Below are 16,012 nucleotides of genomic sequence, written 5' to 3'. Positions count from 1 at the left end.
TGCCTAAACAGTCAGAGATCCGCATAAAATATAAGATGCTAGTTTGGAAGGGATCAGTGGACCAACTAAATGTGTGTGTGACTGCCATACCAACGAGCCGGCTCTTTGGTGTTGCGGTCAAGTTGTATATGAAAAATTATTGTTTTTATTTGATGTGACTGTTCCTGTCACACTTTATAATTTCTGCCCAAATTATTATATGAAATAGTCTGGAAACTATAAGAGTAAAGAGAAAACATAATTTGGTCATTTGAATAGAAAGTGCAGGATGCCTCCCTGGTAACAGCAGGTTGGACTATGTTCATATAGACAATAGAGATTTGTTAACCAGCAGAGATTTTGTTGAACCTTCATTTGTCTGTTTTTAATTCACTGAGTTGGTCAAAGACAAACATTCACAGTTTTGCATAGAAAGATTTTTTATTGGATTTTTAGAAATTTAATTTAAAGCAGCGTCAGTTGAATAAGATTTGATTGCCAAACACACAACAAATGTTGCAAAACTCCTGCTCGGATGCCTACCACTAAAATAAAGATAAGCAAATAGTTTGTAAATTTGTTTCTTATTGGTAACAACAAAAAAAAGGAACAAAAAGCAAAACAATACAGTTTTGGGTAGACATATTATTTCTTAATAAACTAAATCAAATGTGTTTCCTCTCATTTCTCTCCCTCCCTCTGTCTCTGCCTGATTGGAGCTGACTGTAGAAATGATGTCATCATTCATACTGATTGACTGCTGATTGCTGTCCATTCTGCAACAAACCACAGAGACCAAAAGCTTGTCTATGGCCCCTTTCCTCATGAAGACACAGGACTAAGTCTGCAAGAGGACTCAACTTAACAAACATGAAAGACAGTTTGATGAGGCCGTCTCCCAGGAACCAAATGATTGTAGGCAGGATCAGCAGTGTATAAATAAGCAGCACCAGAACCAAAATTCCCACAATTCGTCGTTTTTCATCAGAGGGGACGGAGATGGAAGCAGGCAGGGCTTTGAGGGTCGCAACCAGGAAGAAGATTAACAGTGGGAAGGGAAGGAAGAAGATAGTGATGATTATGTACATGACCACTTTTGTGTAAAATAAATTGAAAAGGACAGCACAGACAAGAGAAAGGACCCAGACCAGGACACAGACCACCACAGAGGTCTTGATGGTTTGTCTGTAGCGGTACCACAGCGGGTGGGCGATGACCAAATACCTGTAACACAAGATGGACACAAAGTCTTTGAGGAGCTTCAGAGTTATAAACTAATATAATGTTCAGACACAGAAGGAGCTCCACACATACTGGATAGAGAGACAGATACCTTTCCAGGGAGATGCAGACCATGAAGCCAACACTGGCAATCAGACCAGAGGAGTAAAAAGAAGAGACGATGTTATGAATCTCCACATCCAGTTGTGCCACCTTAACGATCATGTAGCAGAGCTGAATAAGGTCAGAAATTAGAAGGTTGATGACGTAGATCGGAGCAACATGACCCCTTCTCACCTGCAGGTAAAAGTAAACAAGCAGTTGTGAACATGTTGAAGTCCACCTCCTCCCAAATCTGTCATCTTGCTCTGCCCAGCAGCTGCAGTCAGAGCCATTTCTGACTTTTTCCATCAAGCAGAAATCTCAGATATGACACACTGGCCAATCCCTGCAGTAATGAGACCAAAAGAGCCAGATTTCCTGCAGCTTCTGCAGCAGATTTTCAGCCACAGATATGAAGCATTCTGGCTCAAACACATGAGCTGGATTTATCAAACACACTGGAGTCACAGTTACATGTTAACAGAGCTCAATTGTGTTTTCACTGGATTAACTGAGGTTGTACAATTTACCTCAGTATCAACAGCATCTCCACGTGCACCTGCTCTGAGTTGCTGGACCTGCTGCGCTAAAGTAGGCAAAGTATTTGATCAAGGAGGCCTACTGTTTTTTGAGCTTGGCAATGACAATGTTACTATGCTGATGTTTAGAAGTTATTGACTGCCATGATTACCACTAACGTGTGTGGACAGACAGACAGACGAGTCCACCCCGAACTGAAAATGTGCAAATTTGTGGTGATATTTTGTGTGGCCACCATTATTTTCCAGCACTGCCTTAACCCTCTTGGGCATGGAGTTCACCAGAGCTTCACAGGTTGCCACTGGAGGACGCCCCACAGATGCTCAATAGGGTTTAGGTCCGGAGACATGCTTGGCCAGTCCATCACCTTTACCCTCAGCTTTTTTAGCAAGGCAGTGGTCGTCTTGGAGGTGTGTTTGGGGCCGTTATCATGTTGGAATACTGCCCTGCAGCCCAGTCTCTGAAGGGAGGGGATCATGCTCTGCTTCAGTATGTCACAGTACATGTTGGCATTCAGTACATGGAAGTACATGTTAGCTTCTTTAGTTGACCATGGCGAGGCCTGTTCTGAGTGGAGTCTGTCCTGTTGAACCGCTGTATGGTCTTGGCCACCGTGCTGCATCTCAGTTTCAGGGACTTGGCAATCTTCTTATAGCCTAGGCTGTCCTTATGCAGAGCAACAATTCTTTTTTTCAGATCCTCAGAGAGTTCTTTGCCACGAGGTGCCATGTTGAACTTCCAGTGAGCAGTATGAGGGAGTGAGAGAGCGACAACACCAAATTTAACACACCTGCTTCCCATTCACACCTTGACACACTAAAGAGTCACATGACACCGGGGAAGGAAAATGGCTAATTGGGCCCAATTTGGACATTTTCACTTAGGGGTGTACTCTGTTTTGTTGCCAGCGGTTTAGACATTAATGGCTGTGTGATGTGTTTTTTTGAGGGGACAGCAAATTTACACTGTTATACTGGACACTGAAGAAATGACACTTTGCTACATTACATTGTAGCAAAGTGTCATTTCTTCAGTGTTGTCACATGAAAAGATATAATCAAAATATTTGCAAAATAGTTTGGCGTGTACTTACTTTTTTGAGATATTGTAATTCCGCACAATTTGCTTTGACAAACAAATTTTTTTTTTTACAACTATTTTAGCTTTTTCTTTCAGTTTGGTTATAAGTGAAATGATAATGTAGATTTTTATTATGGTGTAAATTATTCCTATATATTTATAGGTTCATTATAGATCATTAAACCCTCTGTCCCAGCCCCCTGAAACCTAGCCCCCATGCCAGATCAAGATCCTTTACAGACAGACAGACTGTACGACAGACACACGACACAGACAGGAAATAAATCTGTTACAGTGTACATACCAGAGAAAAAAGAGCATAGATGGCCACGAGGGTCAAAGGAAGGCCAATAGCAATGATTATGCATGTCAGCACATATGTGATGAAATCAATGTTTTTGTAATCATTGTCCTTGTCATAGATGTCCTTGTCATAGATGTCGTTTTCATAGTAGTCGCTGAGCTCATAGGTTTGGTTTTGTGAGCCGTAATTATTGTAGTAATCTTCCATTCTTCAGAGTGAAACCTGTTGTTTGAGAGATCAGATTATTAGAAGGGAGCAGGTTTTTAATATCTATCTAATATTGTTCTGTGACATCACTAAGCTGTGAGATGCAAGTTCACACAAATACAGTGTACCTATAGTTTAACCACAATCATAGCGAATTTAAAAAACTGCTGTCTTTTCTGTTGATATATTCATAAAGTATTCATGTGAGCAGTTCATATCATCTCTACAAAAGTAAAAAAAATATATATTTTTTAAAGTAATGTAACAAAATTTACCTTTGAAAGATGTGAGACCACCTGAATGAGTTCCCTAAACCAGTCTCTGATGTGTTGTCCTCTGCATCCAAACAGTCAATAAATATGGTGAGTGATAAAATGCAGTAGGTTCCTGTTAATCTGCACCTCCTCTTCTAAGATAGCGTAAAAAGAAGTCTGGCATGAATATGTATTAGGGCCATGCTGGCCAGAGTTTTGCCTTCACCTCAGCTAAAAGTGAGTATGAGCTAAGTTTGAGTATCAAACACTCCCTGTAGGCTTGGAGTGGAAGCTGTACTCAAAACTTGTCTCTAACACCATAAGAATGCTTTCCAATGTGACCTGCTTCCACAGCAAAGCATCAAACTGTCCATTGACATTCAGCACAGCAGCAAAATCCTCTAACTGTTAGTCATCTATGTCCTTAGTATGTTTCAAGCACTGTGAATAATATTCTTACAAATAAGCTACTTAATCAGTCAAATATTTAAGGAATGAGTGAGAACAAATTAATCTGAGTGTAATCGGTCTAAACCCAATATACAACACTGAACAAGTTAAATAATGTCTCCTTTCAAACCTAGGAGAAACAGAAGTTAGTGAATGAACATATGGATGACAGGTGACCTAGTGAAGAAGGCCCACCCACACTAGGTGAAAAAGAAAAGAAAAAGATCACCTTTGTGTTTATTGTGTGTCCTTACAGCTTAGTAATGGTGTATTTTGAACTGCATTTTTAAAATAAATTAATTCTGTGTAAGAATTATATTAGATGCTAAGAGTCAATGCTAGCGTAGCGTTGCTAGCTGCAATTTATTAGCAATGTTAGCAGAAATGTCATTACCACCATGTTTTTACTTCAGCAGACCTTGTGTTGCGGTAGACAGAAGTTCAAGGCAAGCTATATATAAATTATATTGCAAATTATTATCTGAACATAAACATGTTTTTTTTTTACCCTCAATGAGACGAAGTTTTACTGTAAAAAACATATAATGTTATGTGTAAGAAATGACATTTGACACACATTTGTTTTGGTTGTTCTGGTGATATTGAAGTCACTATGACGTGCAGTTTTATAATCTTCAAAAACATCCCTCTGCTTTAGGTCCCAGCCTACCATAACCATATCAGTAGTAGTGCAAGAACCACTGATAATTCACACAACACGGGGGAGGGGGAAACATAATTCCAGTGAACTTGATATTTCTTTTTAGAGAGGCAACAGAGCCGAGTGTCATTCGCAGCGAGCCTGCAGCACTATCAACAAGATGATTGATTTGGAAGAGATTGAAATTAGCATAGGAGTCCTCTGTTACTTTGGGACTTGGTAATGAATTTTTATTCTCAAAATACCCCACTTTTTAACCAGAGCGCTATGAGATAACTGTTGTTGTGATCTGGCGCTATATAAATAAAATTGAATTGAAGATCTCTCCGCCTTGGCTGCCTGAAGCTACACTTTCCCTGTCCTCGTGACTGGAACTTCCACTAACCACAAGAAAACAAAAAGGGGAAAAGAGCACAAGTGTTTGCGGCTATAATTCGGGACTGTCACAAATTTTTCGGAACATCTCGTCGCCCTAGTCACTAACCTAAATTAAAAATGCAATATTTAAGCCGACACAACCAAGCTCAGAGCAAATGAGCCTACAGCAGTGAGCTCAACACCACTGAAGGCCACAACAATGTGCACAGACAACTTTTTAGGGATACAGACCCTTTCTAGAGATGCTTTCCACAGAGATCCCGCAATCAATGTGGAAAGAATTTCAACCAAAATGGCACATTCAACATGTTGCATCCGTGAGTGCTTTCCCACAGCAATCTGGCTCTCCAGGCCATGACTTTTAACACAGACATTGTTCTGGCTGTGTTACTACCGGCTTAGAGGCAGATCAAATCTGACTCCCCTTTCCAGCTCCTTCCCTATACAGCGCAGCGTGCCGGCATATGAGCGTAATTATGAAATAAGGAAAATGAGGTGGTGTGAAAGGCCAATATGACATCAACATTTTGACAACCTGCATGGCCAATGCATTGAGTCTTGGCTGTCCCATGGTATTGCAAGTGAATGTTTCTGGCAACCTTCAGAAAGATGAAGATGAAGAAAAGCACAGGATGGTTTCCCTCAAAGCCAGTGGTGCAGCCGTGCTTATCCGGTCACACGCAGCACTGTCTGTGGCTCTGTGTGGGCTCCAGTGTCCATAAGATGTGTTATGCCCAGCTCGTGGAAGAACATAACAAAGAGGGAAGGTCCACGCAGAAAACAGTTTAAATGAATTATAAGGTTTTATTAAAGTTACTTTAACTTATAATTAACTCAAAACACAAGTAAACTTGAACTCATACTCAAAGCAAACAACCAAAAGAAAAGGAGCTCCTGAAAGGCACCCGCCTTCCAGGAGAGAGGTCGCGATGGAAGAGAGCCATCTTGGTCCACCACAGCTTTTTAAGGACTAAACAGGTGGCTGCAATCACCAACGAGGTGGGTGTGTCCAACCAAACAGGAAGACAGACCTGAAAAGAAAAGGACAGAGAACAGGCCAACCCCCAGGCCCCAGGCCATCACAGATGTTACCTTGCTGTTGGTGACGGTGCTAATCTGTAGCTTTCTGCCGACTAGTAGCCTTCCACAACACAGTACAATGCACAAAACTGTTTAGCGGTGTGACAAACGATTTCATAACCAGCTAGGCTACTAACTGCCTCTGTATACTTAACTTACACTTTTCTTACTTCTGCAGCTGGTCAATACCTTTAGAGAAAAACACACACTTACAGCAGCAGGCTGACTGATTTAACTCCTATCTGCTCTGCTTCTTAGTCCCACCCCTTAACCAATCACAATTTTAGACAAGTGATAGCCATCTACAGAGATAAATCTGGGCCCTCTTACAGTAAACATGATAGTTCGCCATGGCTAGGATTGCAAAATACTTGCAACAACTGTTTTGTGGCAGTTGTCAAAAGCCGTGCCGCCGATGTAATGTAAGTGTATAATGTACATTTGCGATTAAAAATAATGGTTGTTGGTAAATGAATTACTGACCCCCACAGATGCATGATTAAGAGCTCAGACCCTCCTTATGGACCGTAACTAGAACCCTGCTGGACTATGTGGGCTATCAAACTCGAACACACATGCAATACAACATGTATACCTGTATTGATAATTTAGCAAATATCGACTTTTTAAAAATGAACGGAGACAATAGCCTACTGTAATAATACTTTTACTTTAGTCACTGTACACACACACAGATTACACAGTTAGAAAAGGAATTGGCAGCAGTGACTGATTTGCATTATCCAAAACATTTTTTAAAAGTCTGAATGCATGGGTCTTGGCATGTTCCATCAAAATATCTACCACTATCAATATTTGTTATCTAAATCACGAAAATTAGGATATGCCAAGAGTGGCTGTGGTGAGGAGTAATATCTTTATGTGGATAACTGTTTAAATAAGTGTGTGTGTGTGTTAAATATCTCACTGCTCCAAAACAGTTGATTCAAACTATCAACTCGTTCTGAAGCCTGAAGCTGCTTCGAGCAGCTGTGTTGAAGCAGGGAGAGATTAAATCATGCAGGACAGGGGGTAACTTTCTTCAGGAAAGGGTTGGGAAACACTGTAGTACATAAACTTAAATTCAACTAAGATCAATTCATACACCCCGCAGAGTCTTTGCACACCGTTTAAGTGTGAAAAGCTACATCGAACGGTCTAAACGATTTAACAATTTTATCTTCTTTTAGACAAATAACTAACCTGAGCGTCGTCAACATGTTAAGACAAATGCAAAGCTATGCCCTTGCAACATGCTTTACAAAAAACAAATACACAGTAGCTTCATACAGTCTATGATTAACGTTAGCTTATGTTACCAAAAGGGTAAAAAAGCCCATCCTGCTAGCCACCGTTGGTGTAGCCTAACGTTACCTATTGTAGCAAGACGAGGGTGTGATTCTATTTAAATACATAATAACTTAGATAAGTTGCCAACAACGCCACCTGGGGAAATTCACCCTAGGAAATACTGATAAGTCACACAGGTTCGCATGAAATAAGGCCAGGGCAGAGTGTGTTTCACATTTAAACAAATAATTTTATTAACAAAATGCTAATTAGAAACAACCACACCAAAAGTAACTTAACAAAAAGAAGAAAAACATTCCAACTACATATACCGATTAAGAAGGCATGCCATTACTGGATAAAATTATGGGCCTAATAATTTAATATACAATATACTATTTAAAATACAGGATAAAGCAAAACACCAAAAATGAATCAAAACATGCAAATTAATTCAAACAAACCAAAATGAAAAACAGAAAGTTAAAAATAAAACACACACACACAAAATGCCAACTTTACAAACTAAATATACAATAATTAGACCCAACCAACAAAGAGATGCTAAAACCAGCAAGCCCGCTTAGAGCCAAGACAGATCACTGAAGGGAAGATTTAGCACCATTATATTATATTTCGCATGGTATGTATTCAATCAAATGGAATACAATACGAAAGACATGCATACATACCCCCAAAGTTCCACAGCGCACACACATAATAAGCCACAGGCCAGATCGAGACAGCCCGCACAGCAAACGATTCACTCCTAAACAACCAAGGGAGCATTGTGTTGAACCGCGATGCACTACCCGCACACAGCAGACAGTTCCATCAGCATGCAAGCAGACAGCACACTTACCACACGGACCGAGAGGTCCGAGGTTGTCAGGGCACCAGTGCAGTGCCATATAGTGTTGGGAGGGAGAAACGCATCACGTTATGTCCTGTGGGGATGTAAAAAACTGACCGGCCTGACAGTGGAGGTCTGCAGTTGGACCCCTCTCGGAAATGTTGTCATCATTCATACTGATGGACTGCTGATATCATTGCTATCCATTCTGCAACAACACACAGAGGCCAAAAGCTTGTCTATGGTCCCTTTCCTCATGAAGACATACAGGACTAAGTCTGCAAGAGGACTGAACCTAACAAAAATGAGAGACAGGGTGGTGAGTATATCCTCATATATGTCATACATGTTGTATATGCATAATTTTAGGAAGTTAAGGATGATGGGCAGGAACAGCAACGTGTATATAAGCAGCACCAGAACCAAAATTCCCACAATTCGTCGTTTTTCATCAGAGGAGACCGAGATGGAAGCAGACAGGGCTTTGAAGGTCCCAACCAGGAAGAAGATTAACAATGGGAAGGGAAGGAGTAGATAGATGACGATGGCCATTTGTGCCTGATCTATGAAAGAGAAAGCGAAGATAAAGACAAAAGGTTGGACCCACACTACAGCACAGAGCGCCACAGAGGTCTTGATGGTTCGTCTGAAGCGGTACCACAGCGGGTGGACGATGACCAAATACCTGTAACACAAGATGGACACAAAGTCTTTGAGGAGCTTCAGAGTTATAAACTAATATAATGTTCAGACACAGAAGGAGCTACACACATACTGGATAGACAGATACCTTTCCAGGGCGATGCAGACCATGAAGCCAACACTGGCAAACAGACCAAAGAAGTAAAATAGACCGGAGACCATTTGTATTGCTTTATGCTCAGGTTCAGACACCTCAACAATCATGTAGCAGAACTGAAGGAGGTCGGAAATGAGAAGGTTGATGACGAAGATCGGAGCAACCTGATCACTTTGCACCTGCAGGAAAACATTGGTAAAAGTAAAGAAACTATGTATATACAGTATTTAACTAAATAAAAAACAATGCAAGTCTATCCAGACTTTTAACTAACAGCATATTCATAACAGCAGCAATGAGTGTGGTTTTTACAAAACATAAAACTCTCTCCCGACTAGTGCATGCATCACTGGCAGTGAGTTTACATTTACTAATTTTTAATCCAAAGCAATTTATTATTGCTACACATCAGAGATCACACGCCTCTGGAGCAACTAGGAGTTAAGTGTCTTGCTCATGGACACATTTGTGGATATGTTGCAGTGGGAATTGAACTCAGGTCGCTCAAACGAAAGGCATGTGTCTTATCCACTGCTCCATCGCCACCTAGTTGCTTTCTGTAAGTTTTACATTGCAATGCCGCTTTAGCAGATGCAATAAATTAGATGTAGAATTGTATGCAGTTCAAAGCTTTTTGCTGGTCTCACAATGTTAATCTATTTATTTATCTATTTATTTAAAAGGGACAGTGTATATTAATGAACATAGTGGCTTTTTGGTTATGCAAATATGCCAGATTAGGCTTTTTTTCCATCTGTAGTCTTTGGCAGGTCGTTACAAGATCAATAAAAAGACAACATAATAATTTTAATTTATGGTGATGCTGCAATGGATGCCTTTGGTGTGAGAGACCCGGGTTCGAATCCACTGTGAGAAACCAATGTGTCTCTGAGCAATACACTCAGAGACACAATGCAATATAAAAATGTATAAGCGATTGAAATAAAATGATCCTCGAGTTTATCCTCGAGGTGAAAAGATGCCACATTTAAAGAGACTTTCCCTGAACAAAGACACAACAAAGAGGGAAGACTAAATCATGAAAGAAAAAAAGTACAGAATGTTTGAAAGAGAGAGACCTACTGAATTATATTCTGGTATATTTTATATTTTAAATAGTCACCTGCTGCCTGAGTTTTGTGGATAGCCTAGATTAAAACATTTCCTCCATAAATTGATGCAGAAAAGGCAAGAACTGGTGCAGAAATGTTCTCCAGAGTGCAGGAAATTAAGTGTTTAATGCTAAAAACCTACACTCTTGCTTATTATGAACTAACCTATAATATTCTATACATTCTCTAGAATTAAAAGAAATACAGTCTCTGGTTTTGACACATAGATTCTGGGGAAGGAAGATTCCCCGATACATGGTTTGGTCGACATCATGTCTGGAGTATCCTGATCACACTGATCTGACCATGATTATGAACTTGGCTTTTCATCTACACATGCATATGGCTGTGACATGCGCATTAAAGAGTGATGACCCCGACCCATGTGGTGGGTTATGACACAGAAGGCCTAAAATGGATCAATCTCCAATACCGAATCTCACTCCAAACTAAATTGAAAAGTTGGCAGCCCTGGTTTATGTTTCCTGTAAAAACACAATGCTAGGAAGGGATTTGTCGCAGATATTGATAGGCGTGTATCCAGTAGTTGAATGTGGTTACGCTCAAAACCTCTTCATGCAGGCTGATTCCAGCTCCCGGCTGCCGGACCCAGGATCGCACACAGCCTCCGAGACCAATGGAGGCCAGTTTGATCGCTACGAATAGAGTACGAGTGGTTTTCTTGCCGGTTTGGCTCTTGGCTGAGTCAACTAATGAGGCTGTGTTTGGTCCTGTTCATGCCATGTTCACTGGGAGGCTCCTGAGCGCAGTTTTGTTGCCTGCTCGCCCGGCGCCTCTCCATCAGGGAACCCCATACATGACAGAGTTGAAGTAGAGCAGCTGGGGAACACAGAGCTGCCAACGCAATTGACACTTTTTACATGCCCTCACGCCATACATCAATTTTCTAAAACTAATGTAGCCTACAGTCTAAATAACGGCGTCGACTCCGTAAGATGACACTTCACTCAGCTGATGCGACACTGGCAGACGCTGTGACGAGAATCAAGCAAACCTGCTCTAGCGCAATGTGTGTCAGACAGTTTATGATCGGGTAACGTAGCTGGTACAGGTTTGCAATAAAAAAATGTATAATCCAAAGCACAGCCTTGCTCTGTTGGGAATGTGAGATGCACGGAGCTGCTGAAGTTAACATGTGTTTTCAGCATCGTTTTGCACAGGTGTTGCGTATCTACTCTTTGTTACTAAAGTCATGAATAATAATATTCAAGAATATTATATCACAAGCACTTGTTGGGGCACCATAATTATACCTCTGAGGTTGGTCGCATCTTACTTTTACATGTTAGCATGCTAAAATCTACTAATTAGTAATAAAGTACAGTTGAGACGGAATGTCATTAACTTTGCAGGTATTAAGTTATAAATCAAATTAACAGACATTTATAAAAAATAAAAAAAAAGGTCAGAGGATCACTAGTGTTATTATAATTCAACATCTGGACTCCATGAATGTCTATATAATTTTTTGTCAATCCACTACTTGTCAAAAACATAATTTGAGCCCAAACAATGCTGCACAAACTGCTCTGAAAACTAATTTTTCTTTTTCTTTAAGTTGTTAAGGCTGGATTGAGCCACATATGTAAACTGCATGTGTTTAGGGTCCAATCAGTTGAAGTAAATTATTCTTGTAAATATATAGGTCATTAAAACCTTTTGTACTAAAATACTTTACAGACAGACACACGACATAGACTGGAAATAAATAAATATTTCATAATGTACATACCATATAATAAAGAGCATAGATGGCCATGAGGCTCAAGGGAAGACCGATGGCGATTATTATGTATGTCAGCACTTGCATGATGAATGGAACTTCTTTGTAATACTGCGTGGTGTTGAAGTTGCTGTTATAGTAGTCAGTGGTGATGTTGCTGTAATTATAGCTTTGATCCTGTGAGGTGTTGTTAATGTAGTAGTCCTCCATTCCTCTGAGGGAAACCCGTTTGAGAGGTCAGGTTATTAAAAGGGAGCAGGTTTTTTAATATCTACATCATTCAGTGACATCACTCACTCAAACTGTAAGGTTCAAGTTTTGTAACTTGTGTCTTTTTAGTTTTTAATAGTCATATAAATATTAAATTAATATTCATTTTCATGACTGCAGTTCTCATCATCTCTACATAAGAAAAATGAATGTAAACAATTTACCTTTGAAAGCTGTGAGACTCCACCTGAATGAGTTCCCTACACCAGTGTCTAATATGTTGTCTTCTGCATCCAAACAGTCAGTAAATATGGTGAGTGACAACATGCAGTAGGTTCCTGTTAATCTGCACCTCCTCTTCTAAAGGAAGTAAGAAGGGCACAAATATGCAGGGCCGTCCTGTTGGCTAGAGTTTTGAAATAATTTCTGATAGACATTTTTTTTAACAGTTTCAGACATCATAATAAATGGTGCACAATATTTTTTAACAAATGAGAAACGATATGAGAATGTTTTACACCACAGCTACCAGAACAGCAAAATTGAACACCAACATACTGTCATTTAAGGCAGCCAAAGCAACAACACAGTTGACTGCATTAAAGTAAATATTGACACTCCTTCAAGGGGACACAGTGGGGGAATTAAAAGGAAATGAAATGAAATCACACTAATAGAATTAATCAAATGAATCAGTCTTAGTACCTGACTTGTAATACTCTCAATACGTTGATCCTAGTTCCACTTTTGAAGAAATACTTGGTGATACGTGAAAAAATGTATGCATAGCTAAATGTTTTTTTACCAAGTGAGAAAGGTGAATTAATGAGGTGTTGACAATGATTAATGATTATTGCATGAAATCAAGATCAGAACAGATGTAGGGAATAGATTGTTTAAATTGCAATGTAGATTGTTGTCCACTTTGGTGATAGCGAAAAGGAGTAAGTAATTTCAGATATCAGAGGAAATGAGTGAAGGCTTGATCCATCCATCCATCCATCGTCAACCGCTTATCCTGCGTACAGGGTCGCGGGGGGCTGGACCTCATATGCCACCCGATGACTTAGATGATTGCAAAAGCTGCCATAAGAATTATTCTTGGCAGTTTGTAGGCAGGCGCTGTGCATGATTAATCTTGATCTGTAGGCTGGTAGCTGTTGTCACGACGAATAGAAACTGACTGAAATACAAAAAGCTAAACAGAATAAACTTGACTTGCTTTCACTAAAGTTAAAATACAATTTTAGAAATAAACTTTTAAAATAAGAGAAATCTCAGGAGAAATAATAAATTTAAGAGGTGCAGCACTTAGAAACATCTTAGGTACTGTATATAAAGAGAAGAGTGATGGTTTTATCTACCATGGATCAGAGGATGATAAGCAGATTTTCTATCCAGCTTGCTGTGTGGAATAAATTCATGAACGGACAATTTATTTATTCTACATCATATTTGGACTGTTCTTCAAGAAAACATGTCTTTAATAGTGTTGGCTAAATTGATTGATTAGTTAACTTATACATTAATACACATTTGGTTGACAAAAGGGCTTTTTCCAAGTAATTTCTTCAGGAATGCATCCAAAGATTTATGTCACATCTGCAGACATCTGTCACTGGAGTGAGAGAAAGAGTGATTTTACCTGTGTGTGTGTGGCAACTGAGAGATATAAATATGTTACAGCCAGTTGAATTAAAGAAAGCTTGATTGTCTCAGCTATGCTGTTAAAGGTCCCATATTATGCAAAATGCCCTTTTCAGAGTATTTTCAACATAAATATGTGTCACATTGTGAATCTCAATGTATCTCTTATCATACACCTTGCATGTTAATATCGCAAAAACATCATGTAACCAAATTCAAGGTTATTGTGGCTAGAAGTGGGTTACTCATAGCCGGACTAAATTGGGTCTATAGTTAACCCAGACAGTGAAATGACAACTATTGCCTGCTTGGTAGTGACTATAGTAACTACTAAGAACAAGTAAAGCTGTCCATTCGAAAAACTTCATAAATCGATGAAAGGTGAGGCAGAGTAGCCGGAGGACATCAGGGGGAAAACCAGAAAATATTTTCTCCATAAAATATGATCCAGTTTCACCAAAATCAGTGACGTAATAAAGTTGTGTTTTTGTACTGTAATCAGTGAGGCCCGGCGAACAGAAACACTCTGCTCTTATCATTTTTTAAAATCTAATTCTTGTCTCATTTGTGGTTTGATGAACAGTGAATTCATCAAATTCACTGTTCCATGTTGTTATTTTCCAAGCTAGGTTATTGTAGCTGTCATAGCCATTGAGCACACCAGCAAGCAGATGAGATGGTGTGGACCACAAGAATTGGTTGCTGCCAAGTTAATCTTGCACATCACTGTTTTCCTTAAACATACAAACTATGACCTCAAAGACATATCAGATCTCAGATGTAAGAGTCACAGTAGTGCTTGCTGGATGTGACACGAAACATATAGTTGATAGTGAGTAACAGTCTTTACCTTTAAGGAAGTTCCAATAAATATTCAGTGTGGGTATTTCCCCTAGATTAATTGCACGACAAATACAAGCATAATCATTTTGCCCTGGCAAATGTAACAATCTTTATTAACAACAGTTGATACAAAAAGTCACTATATGCATAGTGTTTATGCTGCTATTACTTGAGACTAGTAGTAGAAAGGCTGCAGGCTCTCAAAGGTGCAGTCAGACATGTCCATGGCACAGCAGCTGCAGGGGCAGCTCAAAGCCAAAGGAGGATAATCAGGAAGCTCAAACGTCTTGTAGTAAAAGTCCCGGTACGTGCACACATGCTGATAAACGTTGCTGAATGGGATCTTGATGGTCCTGGAGGGGAGTAAAAACAACAAGAGGAGTTCATTTATAAAGAATAATGGCACAGAGCTATTAAGCTACACATCAAAGGTAGGGTGAGGATCACTAGGCTATTACTGCAAGAACATTAGGAAGGGATTTGTTATTGGATAGAATGAACGGAAGGAAAGATTACAGCGGGCTCTTTCAAAGTACACGTGGCACCTGACTATTGTTTTAAGACGGACTTGAAACATTGTGAACCTGCTTCAAAGCATAGTCTCTGGACCGTCACAGCAGCAGTCAGCTCAGATGGGTGAGATATTGCTAGAGACGCAGCGTCCTGTCTCACAGAGATAAGGTCCAAACCAAATGCATATCCATAATCCATCTTTCACTGCATTTTATTAAACCAAAAGTTCCCCTTGATTACTCCGTAGCACACGTGTATTGAAAATTCACCTCATTTACTACTTGCTAAATACTAACCATAAACCATGAACATAAAGGTGGACCATAAGGATTCATGTGTTGTTGTGCTGCTCTCCTGTGCTCTCCATGTACAGCCCTTCCAACTGCCTCACCGCTGTAGCAAGTGATTGGTTGCAGCTGCTCCTAATTCCAATCAGTACCTGGAGGATAAGAAGGACTGGAGAGCAGGATAGTTGGGCCCAATCCCAATGTCCACCCTCACAGACTTTGAGGCGCGTTCCAGGGAAGTCCGTGAGGGCCGTCCCACTGTCAAATTGTCAAGTGTGCGAGGGCTCTCTCGCGCACTTGACAATTAAAACTGAAATGGTAGTGCTCTTAAACAAGACTTGCACTTTAATTAAAATCTGTGTATACGTATTTGAAGATCATGCAGTCAGCCCCTGGACAACAATGGTATTTCTATCACCAAGCTCAGAAAAAAAGTGATTAGTGATCTTGATTACAAA

General features: G+C 39.9%; 1 protein-coding gene and 1 pseudogene across 1 annotated transcript; both read right to left on the bottom strand.

The window, feature by feature from the left end:
• Window positions 1–631: 631 nt before the first annotated feature.
• Window positions 632–3,927, bottom strand: LOC119913414 (annotated as a pseudogene).
• Window positions 3,928–8,276: 4,349 nt separating this feature from the next.
• LOC119913359 (ovarian cancer G-protein coupled receptor 1-like) lies at window positions 8,277–9,292 on the bottom strand. Its single transcript, XM_038732771.1, has 2 exons — window positions 9,190–9,292; window positions 8,277–9,084 (listed from the first exon to the last, which is right to left on the bottom strand). Exons 1-2 carry the CDS (start codon window positions 9,261–9,263, stop codon window positions 8,571–8,573), a joined length of 588 nt encoding a protein of 195 aa, XP_038588699.1. The 5' UTR covers window positions 9,264–9,292; the 3' UTR covers window positions 8,277–8,570.
• Between the last annotated feature and the right edge of the window lie 6,720 nt (window positions 9,293–16,012).

Source organism: Micropterus salmoides, unplaced genomic scaffold (assembly GCF_014851395.1).
Source record: "Micropterus salmoides isolate LMB-PRFRI ecotype aquatic unplaced genomic scaffold, ASM1485139v1 Ms_hic_scaffold_2, whole genome shotgun sequence".
Classification (NCBI taxonomy): domain Eukaryota; kingdom Metazoa; phylum Chordata; class Actinopteri; order Centrarchiformes; family Centrarchidae; genus Micropterus; species Micropterus salmoides.
Note: the sequence above shows the minus strand (reverse complement) of the source record. Positions and strands in the feature narration are given on the sequence as shown.